This window comes from Ciona robusta, chromosome 6 (genome assembly GCF_009617815.1).
Source record: "Ciona robusta chromosome 6, ASM961781v2".
NCBI lineage: Eukaryota > Metazoa > Chordata > Ascidiacea > Phlebobranchia > Cionidae > Ciona > Ciona robusta.
In genome coordinates, this window is record NC_143240.1 from 4,082,931 (window position 1) to 4,097,165 (window position 14,235).

General features: G+C 34.9%; 2 protein-coding genes, 1 long non-coding RNA gene and 1 other non-coding gene across 4 annotated transcripts; 2 read left to right on the forward strand and 2 right to left on the reverse strand.

Moving 5' to 3' along the window:
• Window positions 1-334: 334 nt before the first annotated feature.
• LOC149735120 (protein-L-histidine N-pros-methyltransferase CARNMT1-like) lies at window positions 335-6,629 on the forward strand. Its single transcript, XM_089879817.1, has 7 exons — window positions 335-1,759; window positions 2,249-2,441; window positions 2,781-2,948; window positions 3,220-3,368; window positions 4,368-4,561; window positions 5,711-5,928; window positions 6,359-6,629. The coding sequence occupies exons 1-7, from the start codon at window positions 1,662-1,664 to the stop codon at window positions 6,452-6,454; spliced, it is 1,116 nt and encodes a 371-aa protein (XP_089735943.1). The 5' UTR covers window positions 335-1,661; the 3' UTR covers window positions 6,455-6,629.
• Window positions 6,630-7,552: 923 nt separating this feature from the next.
• Window positions 7,553-12,617, forward strand: LOC149735121 (uncharacterized). Its single transcript, XR_016385178.1, has 4 exons — window positions 7,553-8,233; window positions 8,699-8,840; window positions 9,338-9,400; window positions 9,803-12,617. It is a non-coding gene; the product is annotated as an uncharacterized LOC149735121 (long non-coding RNA).
• Trnaq-cug (transfer RNA glutamine (anticodon CUG)) lies at window positions 7,644-7,715 on the reverse strand. Its single transcript has one exon. It is a non-coding gene; the product is annotated as a tRNA-Gln (tRNA).
• LOC149735123 (arylsulfatase G-like) lies at window positions 8,245-14,126 on the reverse strand. Its single transcript, XM_089879783.1, has 9 exons — window positions 13,573-14,126; window positions 12,715-12,845; window positions 12,263-12,450; window positions 11,649-11,822; window positions 10,984-11,182; window positions 10,527-10,694; window positions 9,777-10,056; window positions 9,150-9,371; window positions 8,245-8,823 (listed from the first exon to the last, which is right to left on the reverse strand). Exons 1-9 carry the CDS (start codon window positions 13,648-13,650, stop codon window positions 8,674-8,676), a joined length of 1,590 nt encoding a protein of 529 aa, XP_089735909.1. The 5' UTR covers window positions 13,651-14,126; the 3' UTR covers window positions 8,245-8,673.
• Window positions 14,127-14,235: the final 109 nt, after the last annotated feature.

The window sequence follows — 14,235 nt, forward strand, 5'->3', positions numbered from 1 at the left end:
GGCGCATGCGCAATAGTGCCCTTCTCAAATATATCACGACACTGGAGATGACAATTCCATGCCTACATTATCTATTTTTATTAAGAAAAGTCGTTCTTCATTTTGGCTTGACGAAAACGTGTTACACCCCTCAATTTGTGTCTTGTTTTAGAAAGCGGGGAGGAAACTAAAAATTAAAGTCCAAGAATGTCAATGTTTATAACATTTTTATGTTTATTGATCCCGGGGAGATCCCCTTATTATTATAATCGTAAAAGATAAAAATGTTCAAAAGTTTTTGCATGTTTACGCTTTACGCGTGTCAATTTAGGTAGTTTACGTCATATTGGTAAGCAATAGAAGTTATAATAACTCGTGTTATAACGACTGTCGTTGCCCGCCACACGAGAATAAATAAGTTACATTCATTAATTCTTTCAGGTGTTAGTTTTGGTCGGTTAAAATGAGCCAAAACGGTGTAAAACTACAAGACGTTTTACACTCAGTACGTTCAGAACAATTATCGTTTGTAAAGTTTATAAACGTCACAAAAAATGACGTCACTCTGGAATGGATTGATTTCCAAGGACACCACGCGAAATGCAAGAAGATTTTGAAACCAGGAGATAAATTAGAAGTCCAGACATTTGTTGGGCACCCCTGGGTAGCTTATAACGCATGGAGATATGAAATGACGTTTTCAGAGTCTAGAGACCGAATTTTCTTTCCAAAACCTTCACGAATCACTGATGGTTTCCCAGCCCAAGCGACTGTTTTAATAATGACGCCCTGTAAAAGTTTAAAGCAAATTTGTCTCGAAAAAATTCACCAAAGACTAAGGACTCCTAACTCTATATCTATACTCCCCGTGCCTCAAATTTTGAAATTAAAATTAACTAAAATGGTGTTTAAACAGTTTAATCATGATCTACCAGTGAAAATTGTGGATACAGATGACTGATTTCTTTATATATTTAACACATTGGCTAGCTAGAAAAGTCATCATTTATTTTACAATTTTGCTTTTATATATATATAATATATACGCCCTATTTTTTTTATTCTAATAAGTTGGTTGCCTTTCTGAGTTTCCCCCTTTATCATCATTGATATTACACACAAGATTGTACATTGGTGAGGTTAGATTTGGATTTTTTTACTGGACGTCACAGATTTGTTTCTAATATTATTTGCTTCACAAGATTGTGTTTAACTATCCCTACCTATCCTGCATTTTAAAGTCGCTTATACCCCGTTTCTAACCGCTATCGTTTGCCTTTTTTGGAACTCAACCAATTCAAGGTTTGTACACCTAGAACCATTTTATTTTTGTTGCAATGGCCAATATTTATAAAAAAGTGTTTATTTTTTCGCATTATCGTTTTTATTGAATTGTTTTATATAATGCCATAGTTGTATTATGTTTTACATTCAATTTCAATCACTTAATATATTCCTGTAGTCTTAATATGAACATAATAACAGCCCATAAGTTAAGATAGGACTTTTATTTTAACTTTTGACACCACTGAATATGGTTTTAGATTTTTAAACCGAAACGTTTGAAATGAAGGTTGTATCATATATATATAAGCTGTTATATTGATATTGATTGGAAAATCTTGTTTTATGATCTTAGTTTCCTATAAGTTTGAATATAACTTTACATACATATCCATATAATGGAAAGTAATGAAACCAACTCGAAGCCAATGGACAAAGATGAGATGGAGGAAGTACTTCATTATATGAGGGTGGTGCATGCGTTTAAAGCATATAGGTATGTACTATGTAGCTCTATTTCTAATGATATTTTGGTCAATTCTGGCTTAAAAACAGATTAAATGTTGGGATAATGGGACAACTGTGGTCTAAATCTCAGATCCTATGGCATGCTTCACTGTAGGACCTCACCCTTATAGAATGTGCATATACAATGTTGGGGTAATGAGCCAACTGTGGCCCAAATTTTAGGACTTCACCCTTATAGAAGTTTGCAAACTGCAGTGTGCGTAACGAATGAACTATGATGGTTGTGTAAACATTTAAAACATATAATACACCATTAATGTTGCACCTATGGCTAGAAATTCTTGTTTTTACTTTTTATAGACATTCTTGTTTGTGCTACCACGAATTACTGAAAGTCTCACAAATTAAAAAAAAATCACTAACAAGCATAAGCACAAAACTGTATTAATATTTCTAAAAATTGTTTTTCAAACCAAATTTTTTAGTTTAATATTTACCTGTTTTCTTTTAAAAACAGAAGCTCTTGCCTTCGCCAGCTCGAACAGTGCGAGAAAAACTTTCGCTCGTTATCAGTCGCGCATCAGGAAATGTTGCCCGACCATCTTTCTACGATTGACGAAGCAAAAGTTTGCGTTGACGTAAACGCTGCGTTGATTACTGAGATTACAAACTACTGTGGGAATATGTTTGAAAATAAAGAGTATAAAGAGGTAGATGGTTATATCCTTGTGGGTGTATGCAAAAAGTATTATTTTCCAAGCAACAGCAAATCACGGTATTTGATTTTAAATTCAACTAAAACTGAATAGCCTATCAGAGGTATGTACTGCATGAATTAACAGTCAACATTCATACAGTCATACAGTCAACTTAAACACCATTAGATTAATGCAACAGTCTTTCTAAACTGAAATTTATTTTTAACAAACAGATGAAAGATTAGTAATCCAAGTTCTATGTGTTTTTGTTAAATTTCGCATACAATCATATATTGAAAACTAATACAGTCAAATCCAGCAGTTAAACCAAGTCATATTTATAAACAACAGATCAAGGATTGCCACATCCAGCCCACTTCGTTCGATCTCGACAAAGTGAAATCTACGTTGAAACAAATTGTGAGGGATTGGTCAGTAGATGGCGCTGAGGAGCGTGACTTATGTTATCGACCAATCATAGAGGAGATCTTGAAGCGGAAACCCCCTAATACTGATGAGGTGGGACATAGATATCTTATAATAATATAACTTATGTATGTTGTAGCATAGGTATGTTGGATTTTTGTAACTTATTTATCCTTGCATGGCGAGGCAACGACAGTCCTTATAACACGAGTGTTCTGTTCCATACACCTCATGCCCGTTTACAAGTTACCACGTATGTGACTCTGTGTACACTCAAAACAGTAGCAGTGGCAAGGTTTAAATCTAACACCCTTTGCAAATCATTCATTACTATGTGTTAAACTCACACTTCTTCATGTTTCAGTCCACAAGTGCAGCAACCAGTGTGAGTATACTGGTCCCAGGATGTGGGTTGGGGAGGCTTGCATGGGAACTCGCAAACAGAGGTTACTTTTGTCAAGGGAATGAGTTCAGTTTCTACATGTTGTTTACCTCACATTTTATCATAAACAGGCATGTTGTTGGTGTTTGAATTTAAATTTGAATCGTTTAAGTTTATAATATGTTACCATTGGCATTATACCAGTGCAAATACCAAAGTGTTTATAGGTGTTTGTGTGTGTTATTATGTTACCTCTTCTAACTAGTAACCTTGAATTGGTTGCACTACTTTTCACAGGTGTTTATTTAAGTTAAGTTGTATTTGACCGACACTTCAGTAATTTTGACAGCTAGTTTTACAAAGTGTCAACAAAACAATAACTTTGAATTGGTTGCACCACTTTTTGCAGGTGTTTATATAAGTTAAGTTGTATTTGACCGACACTTCAGTAATTTTGACAGCTAGTTTTACAAAGTGTCAACAAAACAATAACTTTGAATTGGTTGCACCACTTTTCGCAGGTGTTTATATAAGTTAAGTTGTATTTGACCGACACTTTAGTATTTTTGACAGCTAGTTTTACGAAGTGTCAACAAAACAATAACTTTGAATTGGTTGCACCACTTTTTGAAGGTGTTTATATAAGTTATGTTGTATTTGACCGACACTTTAGTATTTTGACAGCTAGTTTTACAAAATCTCAAAATAATATTAACTTTTAAATTCTTCTCTCTGTATATTATATACTCATAGTCTGTAATATACTATTATTATATCAACATAAGACTTTAGTATTTTTAACACAGAGGTTAATAATGTATAAATTTAAACAAAAAATGACTTTAAATAAATAACTTTGCACAGTCTATTTTTCCATATTCCTAGTAATATACTGTTTATACATTGGACGAATATCGTCTTTATACGTGTATACGTCACACACACGCTACGTCACACACGGAACCACGAATTCATCAGTCGTGCGTTTAATGCTTGTAGCGTACTGTTATTTCGTTTATTGTGTCTTTCCTTAACTAATTCATTCGGCAGAGTTGCTCCAATCATTCGTAAGTTCATTGTAAATAAATCGAGCTTTAAAATAGGTTGTAATCGTCTATACATTACCACAGAACACAGGGCGACACAGCAGATGATTACCACCAATATACCGTACATCCATGGATAGATAAGAGGTGTAACAACATATCATGGAAGCATGCCTTAAAAGGAGTGAAGTTTCCTGACATAAACCCAGGGTGTCTCTCGTTTAAAAACCGATTCTCGATCGCTGCTGGAGATTTTCTTGAAGTTTATACCGATGAAGGTAACTATGTGATTACTGTTCAGCATATAAGCTGCTTATAAATGAATGAATGTAACTTATTTACTCTGGCGGGGAGGACAACGACAGTTGTTATAACAGGGTGTTCTATTTCATACACCTCGTGCCCGCTTACAAGTTACCATGTATGTAACTTATTTATCCTCGCATGTTGGGGCAATGATAGTCGTTATAACACGTGTGTTCTGTTTCATACACCTCGTGCCAGCTTACAAGTTACCACGTATGTAACAAGTTACTCGAAAGAGTGCTCGTTTACGAATTACCACATATGTAAAACAGAGCTTATATGACGATTTGTTATTCTATACCCGCAGAAGAAGGCTTATTTTGGCTACTTTTAATGTTCTCTCCGTTCATGATTGCAAGTTATAGTGGGCCTATTGTCTTATTTGTCATAGTTCTGGTTGCAAAACGATTGCTGTATCATCTATCCACTACTAATGGTGGTGACCTAATTAAAATATCTTGCGTTCAATTCTCCTACCTCCTGTTATATGTCATTGGTTTGTGTTAGATTGGATTGGAAGTCTATAGGGATTACTGCTACACAATGTGCTGGTAACATTAGGGCCATGCTAATGGACAAGTCATGAAAATGTAATCAAATAAAGGGTGATGTGGCCCTGTGGTCATAGCTGCCAAACCTCAGTTGGCAGGGTGGGCAAGCCTACCATAATGTAAACATTGCAACCAATCAGTTAGATTTGTTGCACAGCATTTTGTTTTAACTGTCCATGTCTTCTCTGTTTAAATGTGTTGCTAATCACTAACTAAGTTACATACATCTTAACTTCTGCGTGGGCACAAGGTGTATGAAACAGAACACCTGTGTTATAACCACTGTCATTGCCTCGCCATACGAGGATAAATAAGTTACATACGTGGTAACTTGTAAGCGAGCACATGGTGTAAGAAACAGAACACCCGTGTTTTAACGACTGTCGTTGCCCCACCACGCAAGAATATATATAAGTTACATTCATTCATTCAACTATAATTTACATTGTATAAATCACTTACGACATTTAACATAACAGTCATTTAACTTGTTGTACAGCACTTTTTATGGCATTATAATATCTTTGTAAAAAGATGTTTTAACCAAGTCATTTACCATTGTTATTTCAGCTGCATGGGATTGCGTGGCCACCTGCTACTTCATAGATACTGCTCATAACATAATATCTTATATTGAACGAATATACCACATACTTAAGCCGGGGGGTGTGTGGGTGAACCTGGGACCTCTTTTATATCATTTCTATGGTGTTTCTAATGAATCCTCTGTTGAGTTATCTTATGAAGAAGTTGTGGGGATTGTAGAAAAAGTCGGGTTTCAAATTAAGGTGATTTAGTTTGTGGTTCATAAAGACTTATTGTCCGAAAGAAATGAAAATTGCTACAAGTGGTTCTTATGGGTTGTTCAAATTATCAGTCATACAAAAAAAAAATCACCCACAAAGTGGTTACTAGTAAGCGGACACGAGGTGTATGAAATAGAACACCCGAGTTATAACGACTGTTGTTGCCCCGCCATGTGAGGACAAATAAGTTACATACATTGTAACTTGTAAGCGGGCACGAGGTGTATGAAACAAACCACTTGTGTTATAACGACTGTCTATAAATAAGAAATACCATGCATGTACAATTAGGTATATAAGCTTTTTAAAGTCTTTAGCTGGGTACTACCATGTGGTATCCATGTTACATCTGTTTATTGATTCGGGAACTTACACAAAGTGAATTATTCAACTGTGTTTTATTGATTTTTAGAAGTCAGATTGGTTAAAAGGACATTACACTCACAACCCTCATTCCATGCTACGGTATGAATATACGTGCGCGTTTCTAGTCGCAGAAAAACCATAATTCCTCAATTCCGTTGCTACATATGGTGTATAAGTTTGTTTATGACTTTACTGATCCGCAAACATGGATTTGTTGGTCAGTTTAAATTTAAACATGACATATTTACTACTGGTATCGCTTCAGATGGCTTTAGTTTTCAAACCGAAACACTGCAATTAAACAATTGTATCTTACATATGGGATGTCATTTGTATACATGAATGTGAAATCATTTTTGTTGTTTTACAAGTTTTAATAGATAAATATTGTGTATTGCGTTTGTAAAACCAGCTTCTGGAAATATAAGTTAATTCAGATAACAAAGCAATTAAATTTATTGCAATCTAGGTTTAAAATCTTTTTTTTTTGCAATCTCGGTTTAAAATGTCTTGCAATTGGTTTAAAATACCTTTGGATTTTGTTACAGAAAACTTTAAATATTTATCAAGTTTCTGGGACAATAAGTTCATTCAGATAACAAAGCAATTAAGTTTGTTGCAATCTGGGTTTAAACTTAAGGTGTCTCGCAACTACCAGAACGCTGTTCTAGTAAACTTGAAATATTTATCGAGCTTTTGGAACATCGTTCTAGCTGAAATCCTGCCGATATGTTGTAACAATAATGTCAGTTCGATGTATTTTATTATAGTTGTTGTAACTCTTGGTAAACCTTTATGGATATTTTAAATCAAACTGTTTTTAAAAGTACAACCAATCAATTTGAATTACTATGCTGTTTCCTATACATGTTTGGCAGTCTAAAGAAATTTCATTATAAACGTAGCAAGTTTTTTGGTTTATTTGGTTGTTTTTGATACATCATCACTGTGTTGTTAATGTAATAAAGTGGTTAACCTGTTAAAAATGACGATAATCAGTGTTTTATTTGTACATTCATTAGGTGTAGGGGTAAAAATAACCATAAAAGATGTTGCTGCTAGTTATATTTTATAAGTGAAAGAATTCTTCTGGCAATTTTTTAGTTTGTGATCTTAAAGGACCCATGTTTTGTCTGCTGTACAACAACCATCATTAGTGTAAGCTGGTAAGTGTTTTTTTCCAATTAAGTTTTTTTTAATTTACAGCCAACAAAAAGATTTAAAGCAAAAAGGTTTTATTATTCAGTATACCAAGTGTTATTGGTAACTAAAATTTGGTTGTATTGGTCAATCGGAAATGTTATAAAAAAATCAAAAATTTGCCTAAAGAGAGGTCTCACCGAGATTTGAACTCGGATCGCAGGATTCAGAGTCCTGAGTGCTAACCGTTACACCATGAGACCGACGGGCACATACTATCCAAATACATTATAGTATCATAGCAGCCGTTTCTTTTACATGTTTTAAGTATTACTACTGTTAGAATAAAGAACGTTATGCTACAGTAACGTAGAATGTTTTAAAATGACGCTCAGCTAAAATAATTCACTATATTGTTTACGTATGTTTACTGCTCCCCTATTTAGAACGATCTTCAAAATCTATGTAAAAGCGCGGGAAATTTAAAAGTTGCATTTCAATTTTTAAACTTTAAAATGTTTCCGAACTTTTTATTGTGATTTGCCGAAACACTTTTTATAAGTTTAGTAGAGCACACACTTATGTCACAAACCAGAGCTGCGGTAGGTTTTATATTAATTGGGCATTTTAAGCTGTGAAAAACTGCGTGAATGCATACGAATTATTTAAGAACGTTCAGACTGGCCAAGAATATCTATATCTTATTTACTTTCTTTGTATAGCGTAGGGCTGGACTATGTAAACAGGAAGTTAAACTTGGAAGTTTATGTCTTGTCTCAGGGTAAGAACACCTTATGTATGAAATGATTTATTTGTTTTTAAAAGTGGTGAAATCACACAGTGAAATAAATAATTAAATATCTTTATAATGTAAAAGCAAATATTATGAACTGCTTATATAACTTAAGGCAGGTACATGCAAAGCTAGAACTGTAATAAACTGAAGATTATGTATATATATTGCGAGACACAGGTGAACTGGGTATTTTGCCTGGCTTCTTTGGTACACAATGGCATAGGAGCCGGAGTGTAGGTTTATTCATACTTTGCATTATATGCGTGAGGTTCTACATTAAGGCAGCAAAGGACATGGGGGTCAGGCCAAGGTTGGCACATAACCCCAAAATAATGAATATTTAGGCAAAAGTTGGCTCTTTACCTCAAAATAATACACCTTGTGCTAGCAAGTTGCAACAATTTATATATAAATATATGCATAGTTTAATTAATATGGTTGCATCTGCAGTAATACTGGGTTGGGTCACAACATGGAAGAACTGAAGAAGATTTTGTGTAATCTGCCACAGATGTGTTGTCTTTCTTAATATTATCCAGAAGATCTTCTCGTAATTTTGTTGCTTCCGATATTATCTATGAGGATTCAAAAGGTATGAATGCTATGTTTATACAGTTACTTAACAGTAACATTATATTTTTAGCAGACATAAACTTATTTCATTCTTTAAATGGAGTTATAAAAAATGATAGAAACATTAAAAAATATTAATAAACAGAAAAATAACAGCCATTAAAATAAATGTAATTTAAATATTATGTTGGAAATTATTGGTAAAAATACATAGTCGCTAAACCAATGTACAGTAATCTCGTAATAATTTATCCTAAACATTATAACATGAATGTGCATAAAGATCGAAACTGGTTATAAAACTTATATCATTTGGTAATAGATAAACCTCATTTAAATTCGGGTAGCTTTCAGTTGTCAATGGAAAACTTTCAGCTGAATCTTTACTCAGATCAAACACCATAGGTGGGTTATGGAATAACAAGGGTGCAAACTTGTAATGACAACTAGGTTGTATACCCCCAGTTGACCAGTACAGTTTGTATGGCCCGTATCTTAATGCTTCTACTTTACCAGGTTCAATACTACCACTGTTGGGGTGGAATAGTACCTAAGAAAAAGATGTTAAAGTACATTAAGGTAAGTAGGTGATTAAGTTTTAGTGTTAACCTGCTTAAAAATACACTGTCTCTCTGTGTGTGAGACACAGTATTCTCACAGTTAGATACAGACGCAGGAACAAGGTATATGAAACTGAACAGAATGTCATAACGACTGTCCTTGCTCTGCCACGCAAAGAGAAATAGTTTTTATTCAATAATACTTAACTTGCTTAAACATAACATGATAAACAAACAGTCATTAAAACAGTCCTTACTCCTTACCAGAATTTATATTTCGTTGTATAGCTAAAACCCAAACCATTCACTTGGTCACAAACTTTATTGTACTGTACATATATAAAGATATATAAATAAATACAATATTTGATAAATAATAAGACATTTGTATTTACCATATGCCCATCTTTATACTCCCCAGTGAGAAGCCCGCTTATATCCTTTCCATCATACTCCTTATAAGGCGGAAGGCCAACCCCAGCTAAAGACAGCATTGTAGGGAATATATCCAAAGCTGAGGTGAGTGCATTGCTTGTTGTGTTAGGTTTTATTACACCTGGCCAAACCACAAAGGTCGGCTCTCGATGCCCGGCCTCCCATGTTGTAGCTTTAGCAGTCGATCCTCCACCAAATTTGTTATACTGCCATGTACCAAGGAAGGGACCTGGACTTCCACTGTGATGTGTATCAATGTTATGATTGTAATGATAAATGATTGTAATGATAAACTAACATATTATCAAACTTATAAATACTTTTTGAATACAGTAAAAAAGATCAGATTAAATAAAATATTTCCCTGCGGAATATCAGTGTTATAAAGAGGGCTTGTGTTAATAGAAATAGATGTACACATAACATAGATTTTATTTATTTCTTCGAATACAGTAAAGATCAGATCAATTGTAAAAAAAAACTATTTAACCTTATGTGACAGTGCAATTAAATTCGTTATGACACAGGTGTTTTTTTACACAATTTTATGAGTGATTGATCTTTTTAAAAGCGCATACAATTTAGAGTAATTTCCGCCAGTGATATAGGTTACTTGGCACCAAAATAAGTATAAGCTTGAGCTGCTTAGCTTATCCATATAATAACACATAAATATATAACTATATAAGCTCTGAATTCCGTGTGCTTACCCATATTGGCACTTAACACTCCATGGTCCATTATCACCTGTGAACCAAGTGATTGTGTTGTCATACAAGCCATTGTCTTTAAGTGATGTCATAATCCTGCCTATCATGTCATCAAGTTCATGTAGAGTATCGCTGTATCGTGTGTCATGGGATGTTGAATTGTGAAACCTGTGGCAAAATAATGGGAATACAAAATCTTTCTTTTAATGTATACTTGAATGGGTTAATGTAATTTATGATACCATTGTAACTTATTTATTCTTGCATAGCAGCGCAAAGACATTTGTTATAACACGGGTGATTTGTTTCATACACCTCGTGTACGCTTTTGAGTTACCATGTATGTAACTTTGTGGGTGATTGTTTTTTAAGTTTTCATTTTTTGTGTCTTGCCCATGGGCACATACAACAACTTGTGATAACATTCTAATCTCAACAACCTACTTAACATTTTCACCTTTTTGCATAAGCAAGGGGTACATGTGTATGAGCAGTTGCAACGTATAAAAAGAAAGGTTGTGTTTTATTTTTTGCTTGCTGAATAAACGACGTCGCTTTTTCCACGTATCGGTCACCAAGGTCAATCAGATTGGCAGGTTGTTCTATGATGTCATAATTCTCATACAGTGGTAATGCTGTATCATAGTTACCGCATTCTGTGATAGAAATATTTAAATTATTTAATCTGATTGTATTAATTAATTGTTACCTGTTAGCAAACTATATATCCTTGTTATAAACTATTTATCAAAACGATTCCCCACAAAGTTACAAACGCGGTAACTTGTAAGCAGGCACAAGTTGTGTATGCAACAGAACACTTGTGTTATAACGACTGTTGTTGCCCCACCGTGCAAGGATAAATAAGTTACATACGTGGAACGTGGTAACTTGTAAGCAGGCACAAGTTGTGTATGCAACAGAACACCTGTGTTATAACGACTGTTGTTGCCCCACCGTGCAAGGATAAATAAGTTACATACGTGGAACGCGGTAACTTGTAAGCAGGCACAAGGTGTGTATGCAACAGAACACCTGTGTTATAACGACTGTTGTTGCCCCATTAGCCCAGCTACGCAAGAATAAATAAATTACAATCATAAATTTATAGTTTATACTTACCAATGGCTTGATCATTTGTAATCCCTGATTGTTTTGGGCACTTCTTGCATTGTGGATGATTGTACGCATCACAATCCACACAACCCATATCATTACTGTATGGCAAACCATAGTAATAATTAAACCCCCTGGAGCATGGGTGATAAGCTTTAGTGATGCCAAGATGCCACTTGCCTAGTTATACTTGAAGGTTAATGCTACACAATAAACCAGTGTTGACAAACCATTAAAGGACTTGTGAAAAATATTTGGCAACAAATTCAAGTGGGTAGAAAAAAAGAAAAAAATGAAATATTTTTTTAACTACAACTATAAAAAGAATCTTACAAATGCACTTTAAAAAATGTATTTAAATAATAAAAGCAAGCAAACATGTATAAGTACATAAACATAGAGGGACACGGTCTTTTAAATGATGCCAAACTGCATGATATTTTATAATAGTCCATCCTTTCTAAAAAGCAAAGTCGTTATGAACGATTGGTTGGCACAAGCCAGTTATCTGTGTGGTAACTTTTCTGATACATCTTTTTTCAAAAGAAAGTTCAAAAGAATCGTACAAACAAACAAAATGTTTAATTCCTATAACATCTTAGCTGTTATATTAAAGTTACCAATCATTCCTGTGTTATATCCATTTCCCTTCAGCACCTCTGGTAGCGTGGTTTCATTCAATGGCAACCCACCAACAGAGCGCGGGTTAAAGTTATGAATGACCCCGTTGCGTAACCCAAGCCTTCCTGTAAGCAGGGCGGCTCGTGAAGGACCACAAACTGAAGCCCCCGCGTGGAAATCTGTGAAACTAGAAACAATTTAAGAATAATATGATTGTAGATTGGCTAATGAAGAAGTCATAATTATAAGAAGTACAGAGTTGCATCAATGGGTACAGACACCTAACTGGATATAGTCAGCACTCAAGTTCCCACCTACGAGGGTATTAATGACCAAACCAACCAAAAGTCATGTCTGCTTATCCACACACTGCAAACCCAGGTCCTCGACAAAGACCTCACACACATAGGAAACTGTAGAAATGTAAGTGGGCAACTATAACATATCTCACCGAATACCAGATTCACTGAGCTTATTCAAGTTTGGAGTCACATCTTTATTGGGCTCCCAATTTGCACCCAAATCCCCCCATCCTATATCGTCAATGAAGAAAAGAAGGAAGTTTGGTTTTGCTGCTTTAACCTGTAGAGAGTCGACCGGTATTTATTATAGTGGTCCCATAGTGTATAACCTGACATACACACATACTACTGAATGAATGCATTGCTTTGTATATGTATGGTGGTGTAACGACAGTTGTTATAACACGAGTGTCTCTTTATACACCAGACACACATGGCGTATTCATACACATCATGCTCCCTGTCGAGTTATAACATAGGTGTCTCCTTATACACCAAACACACATGGTGTATTCATACACATCATGCTCGCTGTCGAGTTATAACATGGGTGTCTTCTTATACACCAGACACACATGGTGTATTCATACACGTTATGCTCGCTGTCGAGTTATAACATGGGTGTCTTCTTATACACCAGACACACATGGTGTATTCATACACCTCATGCTCACTGTCGAGTTATAACATGGGTGTCTTCTTATACACCAGACACACATGGCGTATTCATACACGTCATGCTCACTGCCGAGTTATAACATGGGTGTCTCCTTATACACCAGACACACATGGTGTACTCATACACCTCATGCTCGTTGTCAAGTTATAACAAGGATGTCTTCTTATACACCAGACACACATGGTGTATTCATACACCTCATGCTCACTGTCAAGTTATAACATGGGTGTTTTCTTATACACCGACCAGACACACATGATGGTGTCTGCTTGCTGTAGTTATGAAAGGAGTTAACACAAAACAACTTATTAACTCTACTTCAATTTACCTTTTGAAACTTCTGTGCTGCCAGTACACATGGCACAACAAACAGTAAATACACCAATGAAGTTACAAAGGACCTCATTCTACTAATACCCCTTACCCTAACGAATCTACCACGCACAAATACAATTTTCCAAACTATAACTAACAACACATGTATTTATTGGATGCAACAGTCGCGCTTTTAAACTGAGACTCTTTCTCACACCTTTTATCCATAGCGTGTTTTAATAACTGTTGTTTTGCTGTTGATTCCCTTCTCTTAAATAAAGTGAACGTTGCTATCGTTTTCGAAGAGATAAATGATTATGTATTGGATAAAACACAGACTTATTCGTAACCTTATTCCACAACAACACAAATCACGTGTGATTGTTTACATATGACGTCATTTGACACGTGACTGACGGTTTTTACTACACGAACGTAAACGGGCGTTTTATATATATAGAAACATTACTCTAAACTGCATTGCTGTTTCTTATATATTGGCAACTACGAATTTCGTGTGATAATCCGGATGTAATAGCAACATGACAACTAATTAATCGTTCCAAAGACGCGTTCACAAAAATGTGCAGTGTAGAAAATTGCCATTTTCGTAAGAAACATTAAGAAAAAAATGAAAAGAATTTTTCTATGGAATGTTTAATAATTTTGAAAAGTT